The sequence below is a fragment of the Brachyhypopomus gauderio genome, chromosome 8 (genome assembly GCF_052324685.1).
Source record: "Brachyhypopomus gauderio isolate BG-103 chromosome 8, BGAUD_0.2, whole genome shotgun sequence".
In the NCBI taxonomy this organism is placed as follows: Eukaryota; Metazoa; Chordata; class Actinopteri; order Gymnotiformes; family Hypopomidae; genus Brachyhypopomus; species Brachyhypopomus gauderio.
In genome coordinates, this window is record NC_135218.1 from 8,985,926 (window position 1) to 9,010,084 (window position 24,159).

Consider the following 24,159-nt stretch of genomic DNA (forward strand, 5'->3'; position numbering starts at 1 on the left):
TGTGGCTTCCACTGTGATTTTCTAATTAAGCTTCTTATAATATATAGTTCAAAAAAGGAGGATCAATCTAACTGATGATTATAAGGATTGCTGTGTAAGAAACAAGATTAAATATTTGACCTTAAACTACTGTTTTCCTGTGCATTCTCTAATTATATCAAGAGGGAAATAAATGATACTTTTTGGATGAAAGCAGCAAACAAATATAAGCCACAACAAATATGGTTAATTTGAATATTTGAATTAATGCGTGCATAATTTATAAAGGCTGAGTAGTTGATTTGAATACATGTTTTTTTCTTTGGAATGAACCCTATCCCCATCAAATTTAGACCGATTTTAGAGAGACTAATGAAACCCCGCACACTCACACACACCAGTGAATTAGAAAATAATTTAAGCACGTTACACAGCCCACTGATTGGATGGTGCATTATTGGTGCTGAATATTAATGAAATGTTTTTGCATTAGAATAAAACAAGGAAGATGGAGTTCATTACTGAGTCCAATGGAGAGTGTAATTGCTGTGACAGCACCACCAAACGAGAGGGCTTCTTGTTCAGTTGGGTTGCCAGTCCTTAAGCCCCTGTGTGAAGAAATGAGCGGAGAAGAGACAAAGAAGCTTTCTTTAAGCTCCTTTATCCTTCTCATTTCAGTTCATTGTAGTTTGGAAACTAGGGCCACCGTGTTATGGTTCGATTGAACCTTATACTACATGAGGCTTTCTGGAATGTTCTGTGAGCAGCTGCCATTTTGGGTGGTTCTGATTCTGTGGCGTAAAGGTGCGATAGTAGAATCCCCAGCTGTCTTTTTTTTGGCAGTTCTCCAAGTATATGAGCCCGAGTGATTCGTATTCAAAGTTAGCATGAGCTACAGCTGGGAACAAGCTCTCCTGAGTCTGCTGGGGGAGTTCAAGCCCTGCGCTGTAGGAGAGAGAGGGCGTGCCTGCTTCAGTGCCTTTTACAGGACGACTGGTGCTTGTGTTCCTCAGTGCCCCCACCGGGGGGACTTTGAGCAGCCTCTTTAAAATGGCTAACACAATTCCCATCACATATTCAACTGTACCTGAGTCAAACAGGTGAAGCTAGGTGGAGTCCCGAATTCATGGTTTCTGAAACCTAATAATTTACTGTCAGTGTGATTTTGGGAATAAAACTCTTCCAGTAATGATCAAACCAGAGATTATTGCTCTTTTTGTTTGTTTGAAAGGCAACTATTATGGCACACCCAAACCCCCTGCAGAGCCCAGCTTGGTACATCCCGACCTGGTGGACCAGGTCCTGTTTGAGGAAGAGTTTGGCACAGAGGTCCAACGGAAGCGCACCACTTCTGTGAGCAAGATGGACCGCAAGGACAGTGTCGTCCCTGAGGAAGACGATGACGAGGAGCGGCCAGCACTGCCAAACGGCGTTCCAGGTGTGTGTGTGTGTGTGTGTGTGTGTGTGTGTGTGTGTGTGTGTGTGTGTGTGTTTGTGTGCATGTGTGTGTGTCTGTGTATGTGTACATTACATAGGTAAAATTCATATTTTTCAGGTACCTGTACCAGGTACTGACCACTACAGTCCAAAAGCTGTGGTACTATTTTGAGTTCAAGACCAATAAAGAATATCAACCCATTTGAAGTTTTACCTTTTTGTCATTGAGCTGTATTTGAGCAGCTTGGTTTTAACTTCCTCTGTAATTTAACAGTGCAAATTTCTCTACTCTTCAACTGAAGACCCTTCACTCCCAGAGAATGGGATCACCCTCTAGTGCATGAACCAGTGCCATGCCAGTATACCAGTGTCTCTCTCTCTCTCTCTCTCTCTCTCTCTCTCTCTATCTCTCTTTCTCTCTCTCTCTCTCTCTCTCTCTCTCTCTCTCTCTCTCTCTCTCTCTCTCTCTCTCGCTGGTGTTTTTCCATCCCACTCTCTGCTCTCGGCACGCTGGCCAACGGACTCTGACCAGATGAAAGAGCTGCTAAAGTGGGTCGGGAGCTGCTGCTGCAGTCGTGTTTGTAACATTCGTCCGGCTAATTGGTCGTGATAGCACTCTCCGTGAGACTTGATACTGTGGCCAAGCAATAAAAGAACTGTTTAAAGATATAAAAGGAAAATATACCTGTCAGTTAAGCTAATACTCATCCCCTAAGTCGCCCTGATTGGTCAGATCCAGGTGTTTACTTTAATTAGGATGTAATGGTTGTATGAGAGTGTTGACCTAGGTGTCATGTTCTCTGCTACATATCACCACATTTTACCTTCTAACACACCGATCACATGTGCCTGTGTGTTAATTCCTTTCACGGCAGGATAAAGGCCTGGGGTTAGAGGACCACCGTGTGGCGTATCACGCGGCATCTGATCAGCTAAACGTGTCTTTATAGGCATGTTCGTTCAGATGGCTGGTGCGCTGACTGTATGATTGTATATGCAGTATTATGTCTAATGGAGCCAAGGTGAATTATCCAAGGTCGTGACCCTGATGTGTAATACACACATTACCAAGTAATGACTTGATTAGGTGTTTTAGCTGTTGAATATTGAGGGGTTTTTTTTTTACCCTTGAAGGCTTGAGAGAGGGGAATATGTAGAGAGACAAATATAGGGGTTGAAGGAGAGAGGAAGAGAGAGAGAGAGAGAGAGAGCGGTATAGAAGAAAGTGGGCAGAACGCCCGTGAGCTGTAATCAGATGCAGGGTTGCCTACGTACATCTTGACCTGCTTTGATGTACTGCACACAGCCCTTAATGGACATCATAATGGAAGTCATCTTAATGGAAATCTATTGAAATAGTGTGGGGGGGATGACTGGAGTGTCTGTAAAGTAGGCATTGTTGCCATGGTACCAAGCAGAATGTGCCTGGCTGGCCTGTGGTAGGCTGGGCCCTCGAGTGTATTGCTATTGATTAATTTCTGAATCTCCGAGTGGCTGTGCATTTCCATAGTTAGGTGTAGCTGTTGGGAGTGGTTAATGCTCTCGTCACAGCCTCGGCTGAGACCAATGAGGAGGAAATGGCTTCTGAATATTCGCTGAAGCAAATAATTCCTTCACTTGTGAAGAATGAAAACGAATGAAGCTGTTTTGGCCTTACTATACGTGCATCATGGAGACTGACCAAATGCTTCTGGAACCTTCTGGGGCCGCCAAAGCGTGGTTCACCAGGGCGTGGTTTACCAGGGCGTGGTTTACCAGGGCGTGGTTCACCAGGGTGGCAGTCCTACAGGCCTCCGCCTTTTCCCTACGCACTGCAGAACGCTGACGGAGTCGCCACCTGTATTCCAACCGTGCTAGCATGCAAATCACACGCCCCACCTCTGCGTGGCACTTTGCATTGTGTCAACTCTCATACCGCCCTCTCTCGCTCTCTCCTTCTCCTTCCTCCCTCTCCCTCTCTCTCTCTCTCTCTCTCTCTCTCTCTCTCAGAGGGAGGTAAAGAGTGGGGGAAGTCGGTGCCCAGCTACACCCAGAGGAGTGGCAGCAGTAGCGCTGTTCGTGGAGGCGGTGGAGGTGTCGCTGGCTGGAGCTCCCTCCCCAGGGACGACAGCCTGGAACCCCTGCCTTTCAACTGGGAGATGGCGTACACCGAAACCGGCATGGTCTACTTCATTGAGTAAGTCTGTGGGAGAGGGTCACGCCACTACCTGTTAACATCTGCTCTGAAGGAGTCTGTTGTCTCCCCAGAGGATTCTGCCTCGCTTATTTTGCCCTCTCTGTTTATTAAGCTTTCCTGGCTGTTCTTGCTGTTGGTTTACTATTTGCATATTGCATATCCAACTCTGAGATCGCTTCTTTGGCTGAATACCCAAATCTCCTTGCACACAATGACATCGTAGAATATGCAGAGGTGCACAGGGCAAGCACTACAGCAGGACTTTAGAGACGGGCTGGGACTAATAGGTGCTAATTAGCTGGTGTCTGCTTCGGCCCCTTGCAGTATGAGGCTGTGTTGGGTCACACCCGACACCAGCCATCTTCTACAGTTCCTACAGAGAGCTGAGCATTCATTATTCAGTTGTGTTTTGTTTTTTTCTTTTTTTTTGGGGGGGGGGGGGGGTCCTGTCTTCTCTGAGACAGCAGCAGGAGTAAATATAGCTCACAACATGGCCTAGATGCTCTTTAAAGAACTGTGAGACAAGTGTGTGTGTGTGGTGTGTGTGTGTGTGTGTGTGTGTGTGTGTGTGTGTGTGTTTCTGGGTGTGTGTCTGTTCTGCATGTCTACTTGTAGAGCTTGTATGCATGGTCATAAATATTTCACTTTTTCCAACATATTTCCAAATTGTTGATATGGTAATGCTGGCCAGCAAAATTAACAAGCTAGAAGCTAGATAAGATCTCACCTCGATGTGTGGGCTTCATGGGTGGTTTTGTTTTTGTTCTTATGATGTGTTTGACAGTTTTTTGCAATTGCTTTAAAAATATTTGAAGCTGGAAGAATTTGACATTTGTAGAAAATTGAGAAAATGATATACCACTTGCCATTAGTGCCAGCGGGGGCAGTTGCCCTAGACGTGAATAACGAACATGACACAAGCATGACACGTCAGTCCGGCGCGGTTGGCAATGACGGAAAACTTTCCGTGATGTAGCACACGTCTCACTGATGCCATTGTGCCTGCTGCAGAGGAAAGGGTCGCCTTTATCTGAAGGTAAAAGCGCTCGTCGGATAAGTCAGTATTTCCTATTTATTGTTAGGCTGTTAAACTGAAGTGTAGCCGGTCACCCTTCTCTTAATTGACATCTGGGGATCAGTGAGGTCATTTTGGAGGGCATTTCAGGTACTGGAATCGTATTAATATTTATAACGTCTGCTTGGATATGGCTAGATGAGAGATCGGCTTGTGCAGTGGAGTTGTGCTTTCAGCACTGCCCTGACACACCCCAGTTAATCGAAGCCCTGGTTTGGTTTCAACATTGGAGGGAGGATGTGCAGCTAAACTCTGTGAGGTAGCAGGTGTCCAGAACCAGAACTGGGTGCAGATGCTTCAGGCAGTAAGGGAGCAAATTGGGAATCAAGATGTCACCTTTGCCCTCTCTGTCCATCAGCCACAACAGCAAATCAACCACCTGGCTTGACCCTCGCCTTGCCAAGAAGGCCAAACCTCCAGAAAAGTGTGAAGATGGAGGTAAATCTCTCTCTCCCTCCCTCCCTCCCTCTCCTCTCCTTCTTGCTCTTTATCCATCTCTCTCTCTCTCACACACACACACACATTAGTGGTAGAAAAGTACAAATTGAATGGACCTGTGTGCATTTAAAGTGAACACAAGTGAATTTAATCAGTCTTTCACAATCCTTTGTCATAACCTGCCATACAAGTCATATTGCCGTAATTTTGTAGTAACAGTACTTGACAGTATGAGTTTCAACATCTTCTCCGCCACTACACACCAATACTCCCTGGTGTTTACAAACAGGCAAGGCAGTGTTACACAAGTGCCCTGTTGGTGGTTCTCATAATGCTGTGTGTGAAGACCCCGTAGCATATGGTGACCTCCTTCTGTACCCTACGACTCTAAACAACACCTCCCCTCTCCCCACAAACAACAAACACTAACAAAACATGTACATCCACAGACTTTAAGATATAGGTCAGGGGTCACCAAATGGCGGACCGCGGTCCGGATCCGGACCCGAACGCCGTCCTGTCCGAACCCAATCACATTCTTGATTAACTGGATACGGACCCAAATGCCAAAAATATTTCTTTAATTTTTACGGGAGACTGTTTTTTAAACCGGAGCATTTATTTCAGGGCTACTGAAAAAACACTCCGTGATCAATATAATTGATTACCCCTGATATAGGTAAATGCACACTGTATCAGTGCGCACATGTATGTATGTAAATGGAAGTTCAAGGTCATTTGGAAAACTTAACCATCCTCATTAAAAAGCTTTCTGTGTGTGTGTGTGTGCGTGTGCGTGCGTGTGCGTGCGTGCGTGTGTGTGTGTGCGTGCACGTGTGTGTGTATGCGTGTGTGTGTGTGTGTGTGTGTGTGTGTGTGTGTGTGTGCGTGTGCGTGCGTGTGCGTGCGTGCGTGTGTGTGTGTGCGTGCACGTGTGTGTGTGTGTGTGTGTGTGCGTGTGTGTGCGTGTGTGTGTGTGTGTGTGTGTGTGCACGTGTGTGTGTGTGTGTGTGTGTGTGCGTGTGCGCGTGCGTGTGCGTGCGTGCGTGTGTGTGTGTGCGTGCACGTGTGTGTGTATGTGTGTGTGTGTGTGTGTGTGTGTGTGTGTGTGTGTGTGTGTGTGTGTGTGTGTGTGTGTGTGTGTGTGAAAGAGAGTCTTGAACAGCCCCCTTTTTCTCCTCATTAGTTCATTAGGGCATAACATGTACAGCAGACCATGTACAGAAAACAGGCATGACAGTGTACACACACTCTCACACACACACACACACACACACGTACACACAAGCACACATTCACGACATCCTTTTCCTTTGAAGCCAAGAATTTAGATTTTTCTTAAGACCTACAAAGCCATGATTAAAGGCATAAATGCTAGCAGTGTGAGTGATCTGAGGTGTGTTGTCACTCTTGATTCGATCACGTTCATGTATGTGTGCATATTTGCATTGCGCTGTATCCGTGTGTATTTGCATGACCGTGTGCCGGGACATAACGCAGAGCTTCCATATGGCTGGGAGGAGATCGAAGACCCCCAGTATGGCACATACTACGTGGAGTAAGTACTACACACCCATGGGTTCTTAGCTACTGCTAGCACTGAGAAAAATGGTGAAGGTTAGTGTGTTGTTGAAAGGTGACTGTGGTTGAATGGTGATTGTGGTTGAATGGTGACTGTGGTTGAATGGTGATTGTGGTTGAATGGTGACTGTGGTTGAATGGTGACTGTGGTTGAATGGTGAATGTGGTTGAATGGTGACTGTGGTTGAATGGTGACTGTGGTTGAATGGTGATTGTGGTTGAATGGTGACTGTGGTTGAATGGTGACTGTGGTTGAATGGTGACTGTGGTTGAATGCTGATTGTGGTTGAATGGTGACTGTGGTTTTGATAACATGAGCTTCCTCAACTTTGTTGTATTTGTTTTTTTCTATTCATGTGCAGTCACATAAACCAAAGAACCCAGTTTGAGAACCCGGTTTTGGAAGCAAAGAGAAAACTTGCACAGGAAAGTGCAGCTGCAACACAGAGCCAAAAGGGGGCAGCACCTGCTGCAGGTATAAACCCATGTTCATATATGTACATACGTGTCAGTTATTTTAAGCCTTGTTTCATTATCAATCACAGGTAAATTATGCTTGTTTATTGTATAATATATGGCACATAACATCAGTCTATGTAATGATTTATTTGTGGTGATTTACAGTATACAAGTGTATCACAAAAACTGTGTCGACTAGACCTGTAAATAATCCACATTTCAAAAGGAAAAGGGCATATTTTGTCTTTCCTAGTTAACTAGCTTTCTAACAATCTCCTTTTCTCTTTCTCTTTCAAGAATATGAATTAAACATTCCTATATTAGAGTGGATACATTATAGATATGTTTGTGTGTGTGTGTGTGTGTGTGTGTGAGAGAGAGAGAGAGAGAGAGAGAGATCTAAAAGAAAAAAAAGACAGAATGGAAGGATATTGCCAACCCCATGTAACCCACATCACTCTTTTCCTCCACACTCTCTCTCTCTCTCACACACACACACACACACACACACACACACACACACACACACACACACACACACACACACACACACACACACACACACACACACAACAGTCTCTTCCCTAGTCTTTCAGTATTTCAAGCTCCAATCCTTTATTTCATTTCCACTTGTTCATAAAGAGACACGGCTCTTTCTCCTTGCATGCTATAGCGCACACACACTCTGACACACACTCTGAGCAGACCACTCAGCCTGTGTTCCTCAGTGCTCCACGCTTCAATACACTTCCACTACTGGGACACTGCACAATTGTGATTTTTCTTTCCTTTCTAATGATGAAGAAAATATTTCACATTGTGACATTACCGGAAAAGGGCAAAAACACACATCCCAGCCTCCATTTAATCATCTGGGTTGCATGACAGAGTTAGGAAAACAAGGCCCCGCCCGTGTGACAGGACCCCAACTGCTGGGACTGTTGGGATCTAGCAGTTTCTGTTATTACTGGACTCACTCGAAAGGCCATTTGGGCATGTTAGGAACGCTCTTCCTCTTCATTCTCATCGTCTTCTTAACTATTTTTGAAAGAAGCAAAGATAAAAGGTGAAATAGATAGAACACGTTATGAAACGTGCTTAGGTCCATGTTGCCTTAAACTGTTTTGACAGTTTTATTTCTCTTCCGAACTGCAGAGACCTACTGCAGTCATTATGGCAGCAGTTGTAGACACACACACACACACACACACAAACACACACACACTTGTAACTCACTTGGCCTTAGGACAGTCTCTTCAGTGCAAGGGAAGACAACACATTCAGTTGTTATTGCCCAGGTAGTATTTTGGTCATGTGACTTGACTTCACTGCCATCCAGACCTTAAATCTCTTGATAGGACCAATATACAAGTTTATTTAGCAAACCTGAACAAATTTGGTTTACATGTGTGCTCAAACTCCTATTACTGTCTACCCCTCAAAATAATCCTAATTTCAAAATAAAAACGATTTATTTTATCTTCCTGACATTTATTTTATCTTTCTAACATACTCTCCTTCTCTCTGTCTCTCTTTGTCTCTCTCTCTCAAGAATATTAAACATTCTTATATTAGAATGGATACATTATATATGTGTGAATGGATATATATATATATATGTGTGAGTGTGTGTGTGTGTGTGTGTATATATATATATATATGTGTGTGTGTGTGTGTGGATGAGCTTGAATCTGCCATGTATTTGCTTGTTTGTAAGTATGTGAATGGCTGCGTGCGTTTATGTGTACCTGTGTGTGTGTGTGTGTGTGTGTGTGTGTGTGTGTGTGTGTGTGTGTGTGTGTGTGTGTGTGTACCGGTAGATAGGGTTAAGGTTAATCTTAGGATTAGGGCTGCAAAATCATCCATACATTCATACAAACACATTCTTGCATTCTTACATCTATTCTTACATCTATATAGGTAGTTACATATTTATACTACAAAAGTGACAAATGTATGACCATATAACTGAAAAGGTACAAAAATGCTTGTGTGTGTGTGTGTGTGTGTGTGTGTGTGTGTGTGTGTGTGTGTGTGTGTGTGTTTGTTTCACTGAAAGCTTAATGTTAAAACGATCTGAGAGCTTGATGTTTCAAGAGGGATTCTTTGAAGGATATCAGCTAACACAAGCAGTATAATATGTATAATCTCTAGGAATTATGGGATTTAGGAGAATTGTTTGGGACTGCGCAGTGGGTAATGAATGCTTACAATTGCAGTGCCATGAAAGGAAGAATTATAATGGATCTGTTTATTATCCCCACTGGATGAAATGCTTTATGTGTTTAATTATGTGTCAGTCAAGCATAAACAAGCTGGCATAAGCACACAGAAGTTTCGAGAAAATGACATTCTCTCTCACAACGTCACTCTCACACTGTCTTTCCTCTTAAACAGCACTGTGTATGCATAAAAAACCCTTTTTGTTTTGTGTATTGTCAAACAATCGTGTCAGAATGAAACAGAGTACAAAGGTCTATAATGAATTCTCTCACTCTGTCAAAAACTCCCGTCTCCCCCGACACACTCCTCCCAGGTACCGAGGGGGTCAATCTGGGCTTCACGCGCGACCCAACCCAACTGAAGGGGGAGCTGTACCACACCGCCCTGCGGAAGGGAGTCCAGGGATTTGGCTTCACCATCATCGGCGGCGACCGGCCGGACGAGTTCCTGCAGGTGAAGAACGTCCTGGCCGACGGTCCGGCCGCACAGGACAACAAGATGACATCCGGTGAGCTCCAGTGGCTTTAACCGTGGCCGGGCACACGAGACGTGCGGACGGTGCTAATGGCTAATTAGCATCGCAGAGCTTTGAGCCCCAGCGAGGACTTGAATTCAGAATCTGAATAAATCTACATTTCCCTATGTAAACACTGTAAGGGGCTGATTCAACACTGCACGTGTTATATCAACACCAGGATATTGGCAGTCTCTGGTTCTCTAGCCAGTGGCTTTTAGCTTTTAGCATCTAATGCATTGCAGAGTTTTATTTTGAGAGCAGCACCAGAGTCCCCGAGTCCAGGAGACTGTGCAAAGTGTGATGATATTTTGACACCAGTGGTACATACAGTACAGGAAACACTTGATATGTACACAGTCCCAGATCTCTGCTCAGAACCTCCCGCTCAGACCCTCTTTCTCAATGGAGCTCTGCCTCCCTCTAAGGTGACGTCATCGTGGAGATCAATGGCACGCTGGTCCTGGGCAAGACGCACGCCGACGTAGTCCACATGTTCCAGTGCGTCCCCGTCAACCAGTACGTGGACATGGTCCTGTGCAGGGGCTACGCGCTGCCCGTGGACGTGGACACGGACGGCGAGGAGCTCCCCCCCCCCGCCGCTGCCCGCACCTCCTTCCCTGGCGACGCAGAGCGAGGCGGGCCGCGGTTCCCCCCGACAAGCTCGCTACGGCGGGCCAGAGGCGGCCGGCGCGGCCGAGGGGGGCATGCTGCAGCCCGAGCTGGTGGCGGTGCCACTGGTGAAGGGCCCGGGCGGGTTCGGCTTCGCCATCGCCGACTGCCCGCTGGGCCAGAAGGTGAAGATGATCCTGGACGCCCAGTGGTGTCGCGGCCTGCTGAAGGGCGATGTCATCAAGGAGGTGAACCGACGTAACGTGCAGGCCCTCAGCCACGGCCAGGTGGTGGACCTCCTGAAGGAGCTGCCCGTGGGGAGCGAGGTCAACCTGCTGGTGCTCAGAGGAGGTGAGACGTGAGGGGGGGGGGGGGGGGGGGGGGATGACGAAGAGAAGGGGGGAGGAAGATGGAGAGGTCGGGAGAGGAAAGGAGATAAAGAAGGTGGGGGAGACGGAGTGAAGAAAAACAGGCAGCATAGTACGTGATGTGATGGAAAAAACGTGTTGCCAATTTGTGTTGGCATGTCCGTGCACATGTGCATGTCTATACGTGTGTGTGTGTGTGTGTGTGTGTGTGTGTGTGTGTGTGTGTATGTGTGTGTGTATACATGCGTCATTTGGGTGGTGCAGTATTCCCCCGATCCTTCAAAATGAGTCTCATACTGCCTATATTAGTAGCGAGACATTCCTCTCCAGTTTAGTTTAATTATCAGCATTTTCCTTTCATTGTGTTATGTAAGGCTATCGCCTTTCCCCTGTGAAGCAGCCCTATGTTAGACACGGCCGGGCGCTACACTCTCTGTGCTATGTAGGCAGGGTTCCACTTATGCGGGCTAAATGTTACTGAACAGAAGATAATGACCAAAAGCCCTGGACCGGTGTTTGCATTGCTCCGGTTGTTGAAGATTGTATTTGGAGAGCTTTAAGTGCTGCTGTCTGCTGCGTGTCTACGCAGGCGTCTGGCCAGGCGACACGCTAAGCAGCTTGAAGGAATAGGGTCACCTTGCTGGCCCTAGATTAAGAAGCCAGTCAGGCAGATCCTCAAGGACACGGAGCCATGTGCGACAGTAGTAGGACATCTCGGCAGTGGGATGCACCAGTGCACTGCTAACTGGTTTATTTCCTCGGGGGCGTCTCTGTTATCGTTAGCTGCTCCTGGAACCCTGCGCACGGGCTTTGATCAGTAGTGAATTACCGCAAGTCCACGAGAGTAGGCTAATTAGCTGCAGGGGAGAGAACGTGTGAAAGAAGAGAGAGTGGCGAAAGGCGGTGAGAAAGACCAAAAGAAAAGAGAGAAAGAGAAGAAGGAGGACCGAGAGAAAAGGGACTAGGGGAAAGAGAGGGTGGAGGTTGACTCACCACAGAAGCCAGCTTCAGTTACTTCCCTTTGCTCTTTCATTCAAACAGAGAGAGCGAGAGAGAGAAAGAAGAGAGAATGAGTCAAGCTTCCTTTTGAGTATTAATTCAGAGGGTTGAGAAAGAGAGAGAGAGAAAGGGACAGAAGAGAGAGAGAGAGAGAGAGAGAGAGAGAGAGAGAGAGAGAGAGAGAGAGAGAGAGAGAGAGAGTGTTCCGTGTGAGTTCCATTTTCACTTGAGTGACAGTCAGACCAATCAGGCCTGGATGTAATGTGTGGGGGTGGGTGGAGGGGTGGTGGGTGGCTAATGTAATGTGTGGTGGGGGTAGTTGGGTGGGTAATGTGTTGTGGTGGGGGTAGTTGGTTGAGTAATGTAATGTGTATATGTGTGGGGGGAGGGGGTTATGGTGGATAATGGAGGGCATTATATTTGACAGATGGAAGTGTGGTCATTAGGATGTTGTGCATGTCTCTGCTCCATCGGAATCTCTCCTGCTGCCGCACTCTCCCTGTCTCTCTGCTCCTGTCTCTCTACTCCTGTCTGTCTGCTCCTGTTTCTCTGCTCATGTCTCTCTGCTCCTGTGTGTCTGCTCCTGTCTGTCTGCTCCTGTTTCTCTACTCCTGTCTCTCTGCTCCTGTCTCTCTACTCCTGTCTGTCTGCTCCTGTCTGTCTGCTCCTGTTTCTCTGCTCATGTCTCTCTGCTCCTGTCTCTCTACTCCTGTCTCTCTGTTCCTGTGTGTCTGCTCCTGTCTGTCTGCTCCTGTCTGTCTGCTCCTGTCTGTCTGCTCCTGTTTCTCTACTCATGTCTCTCTTCTCCTGTCTGTCTACTCCTGTCTCTCTACTCCTGTCTCTCTGCTCCTGTCTGTCTGCTCCTGTCTCTCTACTCCTGTCTCTCTGCTCCTGTCTGTCTGCTCCTGGCTCTCTGCTCCTGTCTGTCTGCTCCTGTCTCTCTACTCCTGTCTGTCTGCTCCTGTCTGTCTACTCCTGTCTGTCTGCTCCTGTCTGTCTGCTCCTGTCTCTCTGCTCCTGTCTCTCTGCTCCTATCTGTCTGCTCCTGTCTCTCTGCTCCTGTCTCTCTACTCCTGTCTGTCTACTCCTGTCTGTCTGCTCCTGTCTCTCTACTCCTGTCTGTCTACTCCTATCTCTCTGCTCCTGTCTCTCTACTCCTGTCTCTCTACTCCTGTCTGTCTGCTCCTGTCTTTCTACTCCTGTCTGTCTACTCCTGTCTCTCTGCTCCTGTCTCTCTGCCCCTGTCTCTCTGCTCCTGTCTCCTTCGTAGATGATATATGACTTTCAGCTCAGTTGTCTGATATCTTCAGCTATCTTACCTCCAATTTGTTTCACTAGGAGTTAAATCTCTGGTTATCTTTTGAAAAGTGCATTTAGAAAATTAGTGCTGGTAATATAAAGATTTATAAAAATGTTCTTTTCTAGATATACATCATTTATTGCCATTTTTATGACGAGGTATCAAAGTGTCATCTTTTTATTGTTTTTGTTCTTTTGTTAAAATGATTTTTCTCCTTTTCCTGTTTTTCCCTTTAGGCCAAACTTCCCCAGTGAAGAGTTTAAGACCAGTGAGTATGATAGTAAATGTTTAAATCTCACTATTTCAAGGCCTCCATTGTTATCATGCCTGGTTCTCAAGGCACGGTGTTCATTAGGGTGCCTATTCCAGCATTCATGTTCTTTTTGTTAGCCAAAGCAAAGAGAGCTTTAGATGAATAAACCACAACTGGAACAAGCATTTACAAATTTGAAGCCAGTGTGACTTGGCATTTACTGTTGAATGGGTCCTCTTTACAGATTGAGTTTCTTTGTCTTTGTTGAATTCAGTAGAAAATATTGTTCTGAATGTTGCTGACGGCGCTCTGTTTATTTGCCCCCAACAGAGACAAGAAATGAGCACCAGTCTGGAAACTCTGGAGCGTTGCCATGACGTTGGAGTTCCCCAGGCACTCACCTATTACTCTAGCACACTGCCTTGTAGCTCCCCCAGACGAGACCACGCCCCCAGCCGAGACCACGCCCCCAGCCAGTCCACGGCCAAAGCCACAGTTAACAATACTTGTGAGTCTTGGTGGGGCATGACTTTATCAGTGTTATCCCAACAAAAGAAGGGAGCATTTTATTTCTCATCCTTGGATCCACCTTATTGTGCCAGTTCAGAAACTATCAGCCTTAATCACTTATTAGGGTTAGAAATAATGGTTAAGCAACTTAGAGAGACCCTCTCCGAACACTTGTCATAATTACCTGCAATTATATTTTTCACAAATAATAATTGATTCAATAAAAAATAGCGTAAAGGTAATCTGAGATATCGTAAAAAATTATTTAATTAAATAAGGTTTTTTTTTTTTTTTTTGAGTTTTGGAGCATTTGAAGATGTCTAGCAGGGGATTACACCTACATTTGAGCTCCGCATGCAAGTGTAATATGAATCCTTCTAAAGCAGCAACTCACAGGCACTTGAGCCATTTGTAGTTTGCGTGTACAAGATCAGGTCAGGTGCAGAGAGGATGCGAGCTTACACAAAGAAAATCATTTCATTGATTTCACCTTGCGCTTAACCAAACAGTGCTGGGTTTCCCAAAGGCATCACAAAACAAAGATCATCTTGAAATGGCAGAGTTGGCCCTACACTGAATACACACACTCTCACACTCTCACTCTCTCACACTCTCACCCTCATTTAAGATGTTTTTAACACGATGATGATGTTGGGAAATGGGGCCCTGGTTGTTAATGTATTGTTAACGTGCTGTTTGGTTTACTTAATGGCTGCCTTGTGGCTCTGTTTTGCTACAGTGGCTCAATATAAAGAGCTGGATGTGTTTATAAAGAGAGACCAGGAGACCGGATTCGGATTTCGTGTGCTCGGCGGAGAGAGACCTGAGCAGCCAGTGAGTAATGATCTCTGACCCGTCCCCTTTGACCTTAGCTTTAATGAAACCTAGCTTTGTAAGCAGTAGCGCTGACCCGAACGTGTGCGCCCCCCCGCTAGGTCTACATCGGCGCCGTCATCCGGCAGGGAGCGGCGGAGAAGGACGGGCGACTGCGGGCGGGCGACGAGCTCATGGCCATCGACGGCATCACGGTGAAGGGGAAGTCCCACAAGCAGGTGCTTGATCTGATGACCAACGCCGCACGCAACGGGCAGGTCCTGCTGTCCGTCCGCCGGAAGGTCGTCTTCAGGGGTGAGCTTCAGGGGCCAGGAGAAGGTAACACCCTCTCCTCAGTCCTACCCGCCCCATGGGCCGTAAAGTTTCCACCATGAATCGCAATAAAAGTGAAGACTGTTTAAAGATTCCAGCAAGAAGTGAAGATTTGTTTGGTCAAGCTGACAAACGCATATTTCCCAGCTGGTGTAGACTGAGTATGTAGGCCAGGCACAGATGAAATGTTGTAGGAAGAGCCCAAGCGGTCAGCCATAGTGTTGGGGGAGTTCGGAGCGTCTGCCTAAAGAGCTTTGTCTGGGCGGGCTTGGTTGCCGACCAGAACCACAAACTGGAGCATTCTTCACAGGCTGCCTGCTGACTGAGGGTGTGTCCTGCGCAGAGGTGGTGGACGACCCCGGCCTGCAGACCACCATGACTCCGGTGCTGGTGAACGGTTCTCCGAGACTGCGGCACGGCCACGCCCTGAGCGGCTTGGACTACGAGTCGTTCGACATCACGCTCCATCGCAAGGACAGCGAAGGGTTCGGCTTCGTCATCCTCACTTCGAAATGCAAGCCCCCGCCCGGAGGTAACTGAACGAGGGAAGGCTTCTCTAACACAGGGCCTGGACTCTCCTTGTAGATTGTGTACAAACACGAACAGCGCGCCACATTGCACATGGTGCCAGTGTTTCCTGCAGACTCTGCAAATCACCCTTGTGCCACCTCGACGATGCAGTCTTATAATATATCAACTCACATACTAGCTCACATGGCTAATGAGCAGTTTGTGTGTGTGTGTGTGTGTGTGTTTGTACGTCCAGTGATCCCTCACAAGATCGGCCGCATCATCGAGGGCAGTCCGGCTGACCGATGCGGTCTGCTGAGCGTGGGTGACCGCATCTTGGCTGTTAACGGCCACTCCATCATCCAGCTCTCTCACAGTGACATTGTGCAGCTTATCAAAGAGGCCGGCAGTGCCGTCACGCTCTCTGTGGTACCCGAGGACGGTAAGTTAGCACTCGATGGGCAATTGGCCTGAAGGAGACAGACATCTGACTGAAAATCATTCCCTTCCATTACTCTCTTGTCTAACACTTCACAAAGTCAATAAAAACTGGAGTTGGCTGAGGCTCGCTGAAAACTAACCTGTTTACCTCCAACATATGGAATCATTTCTTAGTTAGTTAAGGAAGACATCATATTTCAGCATTATTGTGAAAATACGTTTCACTTCTCTTCCACTTCTGTTTTATAGTATTTTGGACTATTGAGGAAATTAAATAAACATACATTCTGTTTATTGGTACTTCTGAAAGGAAGGAAAAACACATTACACAGTGTATAAGTGGATTATTTTAACCTTAAAGGAATGTTCCAGCACCAAGTGTCAAAAGGGGTCATTTTAAATACTCTAATTTGACAAATGCACAATTTTAGAGCATAATTTCAGAATCACAAAATGCTGTTAGAAACCCATTTAGCACATCTGTAAATGACATAACTGGGCTGTTATATTTTATGGTAATACCTGACAAACTATGAACTGCTTCTATATCTTATCGTTTACCTGTCATAGAGGAATGATTTACAACACTTTTGCAGTTGACATTACTGGTATTATTTTTGAAGTATGTGATAGAATATTCTTTTTGTTCTACAATAAGCTTATACAGTTCTGCTCATTTAATCTGTCTTCATTGGCTGTCCAGAATACAAGGGCCCACCCTCAGGAGCAAGCTCAGCCAAACAGAGTCCAGCACTGCAGCACAGAGCACTGAAATCTACCACACAGGAAGAAAGGTAACCTCAAACTCACAACTGGATCAGACACACAGGATACATTGCATTATATATTGATTCATCACAAAATTACACTGAATTTTTTGTCATAATTAGCTAACTCATATATAACCTTAACAAATAATTAACTGGTTTAATTAGCCGAGGTCCTCACTGCTCTTTTAGCGGTGAGTTAGCAGAGTTGTGCTGTGTGTGTTACCCGCAGTGTTGGGAACGTTACTTTAAAAAAGTAATTAGTTATAGTTACTCACTACTTGTTTAAAAAAGTAACTGAGTTAGTAACTGAATTACTCTATAATAAAAGTAACTCGTTACCAGGGAAAGTAACTATTTGCGTTACAATTAAAAAAAGGTTATATGCCAATTAATTAAGTTTTTTTTAAGCAGTTTTCACAGTCAGTTGAAATGAGTAGATCAGAAAATTGTTTAACTTTTGATATTTATTGCACATCCACAGACCAGTGCAGGATAAAGTCCTTTAATATCCCAAATCTTTGGGAAAAAAAAGCAAAAGTAAACAGTTACACTATATAAAGTGCATTTACATCTATGAAATTAAATTAAATTCTCTCAACCTGAGACAACTGCTTTGTTTACAACAGAAGTAAACTTAACAATAAAACCTCTATTCTTAATTAAATAAATCAAATACCCAGTCTGGTAGACATTCAGGAACTTCAAGTATTTTCTTAAATAATGTTTATATCGCCTTGAAAGTTCTAGTTTTCTTCGGCTTGCACCTGACGCCATTTCGGCCTCTTCTCCGTTTGTGTCGTGTCACTCGCGTGCTTCGGCGCGCGTGTAAAAACACTGGCTCTGATTGGCTATCATAACGCTGCCTTAGCCAATCGCTTACTGACTTGTTAAGTTAAACAGGTGTTACACCGAGAACTGTGACCTATCGGGATCTGTTACTCCTCACTAGCCTGGGCAGCGGTCCGCTCGCATTAGTATATCAATATATAGTAACGCACCGCTTTTAATGACCAGTAACGTAAACGGCGTTGTAACGACAGGAAAAGTAACTAATTATATTATCCCGTTACTGACAAAATGATGACGTTACCTAACGCCGTTATTTTTAACGGCGTTATTCGCAACACTGGTTACCCGTAGGTATAATCTGGACATGGAGGAGACCAGAGATGAACTGGCCTGGGCAGAATATAAAACTCTTCCCATGAGCGAGAAAGGAACACTGTGTGTTACAGGCTCCAAACAGGCAAGTGGCAAAATAACACTGTATTAGGGGGTTATCTATAAACATGCTTACAAGGAATATACCACAGAACCAGACCTGAGAAACAGAAAGCTCTTAAATGTTTGTTTTTTGTTCCTCACAGGGCTGTATTCTGGTGGAGCTGGAGCGTAGCCCTCGTGGTTTTGGCTTTAGTCTAAGAGGTGGGACGGAGTATAACATGGGCCTCTACATCCTGCGATTGGCTGAGGATGGCCCCGCCCTCATGGACGGGAGGATTCAGGTAATTAGCACAACTGGAGACATTCAGCTGTTGGCTAGCTACCACTTACAAAGACTTTGTGAAGACATTTGCCAATGTGCCCACTGATGCTGCATCATACTTCTTAACTTCATCCAAACTTCATCCGATCAGTTCTGCTAGGTTGGGTTAATTATACAGGGAACAAAGTGAGACCATGGCCGGTGCACACCTGTGCTGTAGCACACCTGCAGCGCTCAGCTCGTCCCTTTGATCTCCAGGTGGCAGAGCTGTCTGGATCTGTTGCAGCACTGAAATAGAATCACCCCTCCCTGTTGGGGCAGGACCGAGTCCAAACGGAAGCCAATTGTTTGCTAATTGCATGCCTCAGAAACCAGAAACCCCAGCTCCATGATCAAGACTGCTGGAATGTAACCCAGCATTTTTGTGAAACAAATTTGATAAATGATGTAAGGCAGCTATAAACACGTGGGATTAAAATACTGTGAGACGGCATTTGAAAGTTTCACAGGTGTACGCCCTGGTACCAGTGTGAGATCTCACCAGATCCAGACATCACTATGGAACTAATGCCAGCTGGAACAGAGACTATGTAGATTAATGAGTTGTCATCTCAGAATGATAAGAAAAATAAGCTTCCAAGCTGAGATTTAAAAAAATTCCAATGAGCCTCCCATCTTAGCATGTTGGTGCTAGTAGACTTCTTCGTTTACCACCACAATCATGGCTTAATAAGATGCCATCATGTTCTACACACAGGTTGGAGATCAGATAGTGGAGATCAATGGGGAGCCCACCCAGGGCATCAGTCACACCAGAGCAATAGAACTGATCCAGGCTGGAGGAAACAAAGTTCTGCTCCTTCTGAGACCTGGACAGGGGCTGGTGTCCGACAGTAAGTCCGTCCCTCCGTCTGTGATATCGCCTGCTACCTTCTACTTGCTAATTAACATTTCTTTCTTTCTTCAGGTACTGTAAGTTCCTCTGCTATATGTTACTACCCACAGGAGCACCATCACTAACGTTCCTCTGCCTCTGGGGCTTTGCCACCTTGGTAATCTTCACCCTCCTTACTTCCTTGCTAGAGCGTATTCATTTCTGAACTTGCTAACTGCTCTCATATCTTACAAAAACTTGTGTTCCACCAAAATATAAAAAAAAATAATTCCATATGATCTCCCCATCTTCCTATTCTGCAAGTCTGCTGACTTATTTAATAGATGACACAGATATAAAAATATATGAACATTCATTAAAAATCCAAAGAACATTTTGGTGGAATACAACTTTCAACTTGGCTTCTTTGGCATCTATATTTAACTTTTGGCATAAATGTGCTCTTCTAGATTTTCCAGTTTCTCTGGTTTTGGCTGAAGTGTATATTAGATGGTGTTTTGCTGTTTGTTTACTCCAGACTCTGAAACCGCAGATCCAAAAGTCTCTTCAGCTCTAAACTCTCCAGAAGATGTTTTCCTCTCCAACCCACTGCCATCTGATGCTTTGCCATTTTTGTTCTGTTCACCTGTTGTGCAATCCCTCTCACCCCCCTCTTCCTCAGGAAAGAAAGAGAACACAGCATGGAAGAGCTCCTCTGCCCTCTCTCCAAGTGTCTCTGAGTCTGCATCTAGTCTGTTTCCTCGCTCCAAAGAGAGCAGCAAAGGAACGAGTAACAAATCTCGAGACCCTGCATCTCTCACAGCCCTGGAGCCCAAATACTTTCAGAAAGGTCAATCTAGAGAACACAACTTTGACTCTGAAGTTACAAAAAAACATAACGATAAGAAACTTAGTAGTCTATCTAAAACCAAAGATGAATTTCGCAACTCTCACAAACCCAGAGATAATCCGTCACAAGGCACTCAAGAGTTCAGCAGGCACAGCAAAAAACAACCCAGGAGTTTAAAAGTGGAGGAAGAGAAATTGGCAGCCATTGAGGCAAAGAGGGCACTAGAGGAAAGTTGGTCAAAGAGGACATCTCGACGGGAAGAAAAGAAAGAAGACAATGAGAGGGCAGAAAGGGAATATACCAGAGAAAGGAAGGGACACAGCAAGGACAGGGACACAACAGAATTGAAATGGTCAGGGAGCGTGGACACAGGGGTGGGGTTAGAAGAAGAGGCGGAGCTAAAGAGAATCTTGAGAAGGAAGAAGCAACCACAAGGGGAGGAACAAAATGCAAATGGCATCAAATCTAGAGGCAAGAAGAGTAGTGTCCAGCATAGGCACAAAGGAGAGAAAAGAATTCAAGAGAGAAGGTGTCAAGATTCACAGAGTGATTCAAGGGCGATAACTGAGGAGGAAAACAGGAATAGACAGGTATATAAGGCAATGGTCAAGCAAAGAGAGGGTAAGAATGAACACTTGGAAGAAATGACCACTAAAGATACACCACAGAGCACAAGGACAAGCTACACTCTCAGCAAACTTGAGCATGCTAGCTCTGGTGTCAGGAAGGTGCCCAGCTCTGCTCGCATTCTTACTCACGAAGAGGTCATGCGTGATTTTTACAGGTAGTTAAAGCATGTGCTCAACTCACTGGACGTTGCAGATTTTACCCATTGCCTCACTCCTAGCTTTCGCTAGAACACAAACGGGATCTGCTCCGGCACGCTTCACACCTCCGTCATGTTTACAAGTCTGGCATCTCCTGACAGGCACAGCATCTGCTGTAGTGTACGCTAGGTTTTTGGTCTGTTTTCACAGACACCATAATTGCTGATTTTCTTATACACAGGATGGGTGAAAGCAGTCAAAATGGAGTTGCTGCTAATCTGCTTTTGCCCGATCCACACCGAGTATTGTGCTCTTGAGTGAGACTTTGAACGAGACGGCTATCCCTCGCAAGGCTTCTGTTGTTCACAAGACTCCATTCTGCCAACATTCCCTCAAACACGTCCTGATTTATACCAGTCCACAGTAAAAAAAAAAAAAAAGCTCTGAAAATGTTTGGAGTCTCCACTAGACACCACTGCACACTTCACCCATATACAACAAAAGGGACTGCCACTCCTTACAAGTCCATAAGCGTAAAACCTGACTTTGGAGTTTTCTACACATTCAAAACTCATGTTGCCCGTAGCCCAAAGAGTATCCTTTTACTGCATGCAAAAAACAAAGACTTTCAGCCCTCAAGTCGCTTTGTCGCATGCCTTTTTCAGTGGCAGAAAAGGATGTCCTTCAACCAGACTCTTAATAGCGGAGGTTTTGAGGCTACTAAGTCTCTGAAGTCAACTAGCTTTAGACTGAACTTCTGTCTTCAGCACGCACGAATTATTATTGATCTTTAAATCATATTATCGCAAAAGACCAGAAACTTGTGCTGTTTTTTTCTATTTTTATGAAACTTGTGTAATTGGGCATAGAGACATAGAGACATGTAGCCATATGGAGTCATTGAACATGATGTGTAAAGTTCCAAAGTATAAAGTAAGCACCATGGTAGTTTTACCTTGTAGCAAATACTTTTAACTCAAGAAAACTAATGGTACATGCAGGAGTATTTTCAAATGTTCTGTGATCTTTGGTATTTCATTTTTCTTCACTTTTCCTGGATGTCTAGCTCCCAACTGAACACAAATTCAGGCATTGTAAGTAATCTAGCCCTCCAGCCGGTGGGAGAATATCTGTCTTTATGAAAGATTATCAGAGATGCAGTCTCCACTTGTCTGAGATGTCTTTGTAAGAATGAATGTATGTTAGAAATTCAGTATGTTAACATACCAGTCCATGGTGAAGAAATGTGAAAAGGATTCTAGTTTTTCTTAAAATAGATATATTGCAGGTATTGCTGTCATTATGCTGTCATTTAAAATTTTTCCATAAATTATCCATCCTTGCTCATGAGGAATCGTGTGTAGCATTAAGGGCTGTTTAAAATGGTGGCTCGTTGTTGTGATGTTTGACAGGTCGACTGGTAAGGTAGCTGACATGTTCTGCCATTACCAATGGTACGGAGGACATCCTGTGTGCATTGTACTGTGTATCTTTTGCAGTTCACCTCAGGGTACAAATGGATGTACACAAGTTAACAGTCATCTGTGACAGCTTTGACATGTTTGTCATTCAGTGGTCAGAATGGCATTTGTGCTCAGTTCTGACACAGATGATGAATCGCCTGGTTTTCATCTAGAAAACAGCCCTTCTTTATTCATTTATAAACAAAAAAACAAGAGTCACAGATATATGCCACTGGGTTGGTATTGGCACCACAAATGTTGGGGATCTTCAACAGAACAGAGTTCAATGCTGAAAGTGGACACCATGTCAAAAGGTCGTGACATTTTCAGCAGCGAGTACACAGCCCACCACTTAGCAAAGCTGAAATATGCAGCACTGCATCATTTCATCACAGGTGGTGAAATCCTACTAGTCTGTATATCATGTTGTCCAAGATGTAAATGTTTAAATATTGTACAGCATCTTTATAAATATGTTGTTTAGTGCTCTCAGAAAAACAAATAGAGATGTAAATTCACTCCATTATTTTTGTATTTAAAACAAACAAAAATAAAGAGAAAAAAAAACATCCAAAGTTGATCAAAATCTAAAATAACCTTGTTCAAGTGTTCTGGTCATGCACTGTAAAAATAAAGTTTTATGGAAAAAAGATGATTTCCTTTTGTCAGTATCCCTTGCTGTATGTCAGTAGTTAAATGTAATTGTAGCATCTGATTGGCGGTTCATTAGCTTCAGTGTAGTGTAGTGTAGACAGTGTAGTTGAGGTTGAATCTTTCAAGACATTAGATGTGCTTAAGGCAGCATAATAACTACAGATACTGCTAATGTGCTGCACAGCATGGTCTTTGAAATGCTTTACAAACTATTCATACTAGACCCAGGACCTGAACGCTTCAGTCTCCATTGCCAACAGTGAACACAAAGGGAAGGAATTTTGGCACTGAGAAACTCAATTTTCTATGATACTGCACTGTACTGCAAACCCGTACTTTGGTTAATATTCAAACCCTTTGGATCCAGCTCAAATTCTGTGGACCCAGCTCAAACTCTGTGGACCCAGCTCAAATACCATGTGGACCTAGCTCAAACACCCTGTGGACTCACTTAAACTGTGAAATCTATTACAAAGATGATTTTATCAAACTATGCATTTGTGTTTTCATCATGTGTAACTAAATTGTGTATTATCTTAATTTTACAACATCTTAATAAAAAAAAACTATTGTCCGCAGGGTGTGAGTAAGGGAACCCTCATATGCATGCACTTTCAAGACTGAAAAACTACAAAGTCAGGAAATTTAAATAATGCGGAACAACTTAATTCAGTGGATGGCAGAATGATTTAGGAAACCCATGTATCATGTACCCATGACAGTGATAATTAGAAGCCAACTTGTATAACCCAACATGCCAACTAGCCAAATAATAACCAAATAAAACACCTGACTTGATTAAAAAGGCCATTTTGTACTTGATCAGAGATAATCTACAGAACTACAGATCTCTAATGCATTGTGGAATATGAAATAACTGTTGATGTGATAATTCACATACACATGTACAACAAATCATGATGACACTTTTAAAAACACCAGTAGGTCAGAAGAAATTATTAACAGAGCCGAGAAAAGTTGATACCAACAGAAAACAAAACTTTGCAAAAACTGTTTGCATATTTAGTATATAACATTTTGTATATTTACAGTCATGCAAAAAGTTGTGCTTTTTACCAATAAATTCCTTAGGATGGTCCCCTAGGCATTAAGCATAGTCTTGGACTAAATCTAAAGCACTTTCTGAGACACAAGTAGGAAAGGCCCTAATCACATCCTAATCATGATTTAAAAGATAAAATTTACAGGTGAAATATTAATGTGGGTCCATGAGTAGATAAGTGCTTCACTTGCACTTTTGATTTAACTTCTCT

General features: G+C 44.5%; 1 protein-coding gene across 1 annotated transcript in view; it reads left to right on the forward strand.

Annotated features, from left to right (window-relative positions):
- Positions 1-23,321, forward strand: part of magi3b (membrane associated guanylate kinase, WW and PDZ domain containing 3b) — an 84,806-nt gene extending 61,485 nt beyond the window's left edge. The window contains 19 exon segments of the mRNA XM_077014243.1: positions 1,211-1,417; positions 3,406-3,592; positions 5,026-5,105; positions 6,606-6,663; positions 7,049-7,161; positions 9,682-9,876; positions 10,311-10,464; positions 10,466-10,845; positions 13,398-13,429; positions 13,745-13,922; positions 14,664-14,758; positions 14,860-15,076; positions 15,414-15,602; positions 15,837-16,022; positions 16,725-16,815; positions 17,932-18,037; positions 18,159-18,296; positions 19,035-19,170; positions 19,690-23,321. Coding sequence (XP_076870358.1) covers positions 1,211-1,417; positions 3,406-3,592; positions 5,026-5,105; positions 6,606-6,663; positions 7,049-7,161; positions 9,682-9,876; positions 10,311-10,464; positions 10,466-10,845; positions 13,398-13,429; positions 13,745-13,922; positions 14,664-14,758; positions 14,860-15,076; positions 15,414-15,602; positions 15,837-16,022; positions 16,725-16,815; positions 17,932-18,037; positions 18,159-18,296; positions 19,035-19,170; positions 19,690-20,789 — 3,842 coding nt within the window. The 3' untranslated portion in view covers positions 20,790-23,321.
- Positions 23,322-24,159: the final 838 nt, after the last annotated feature.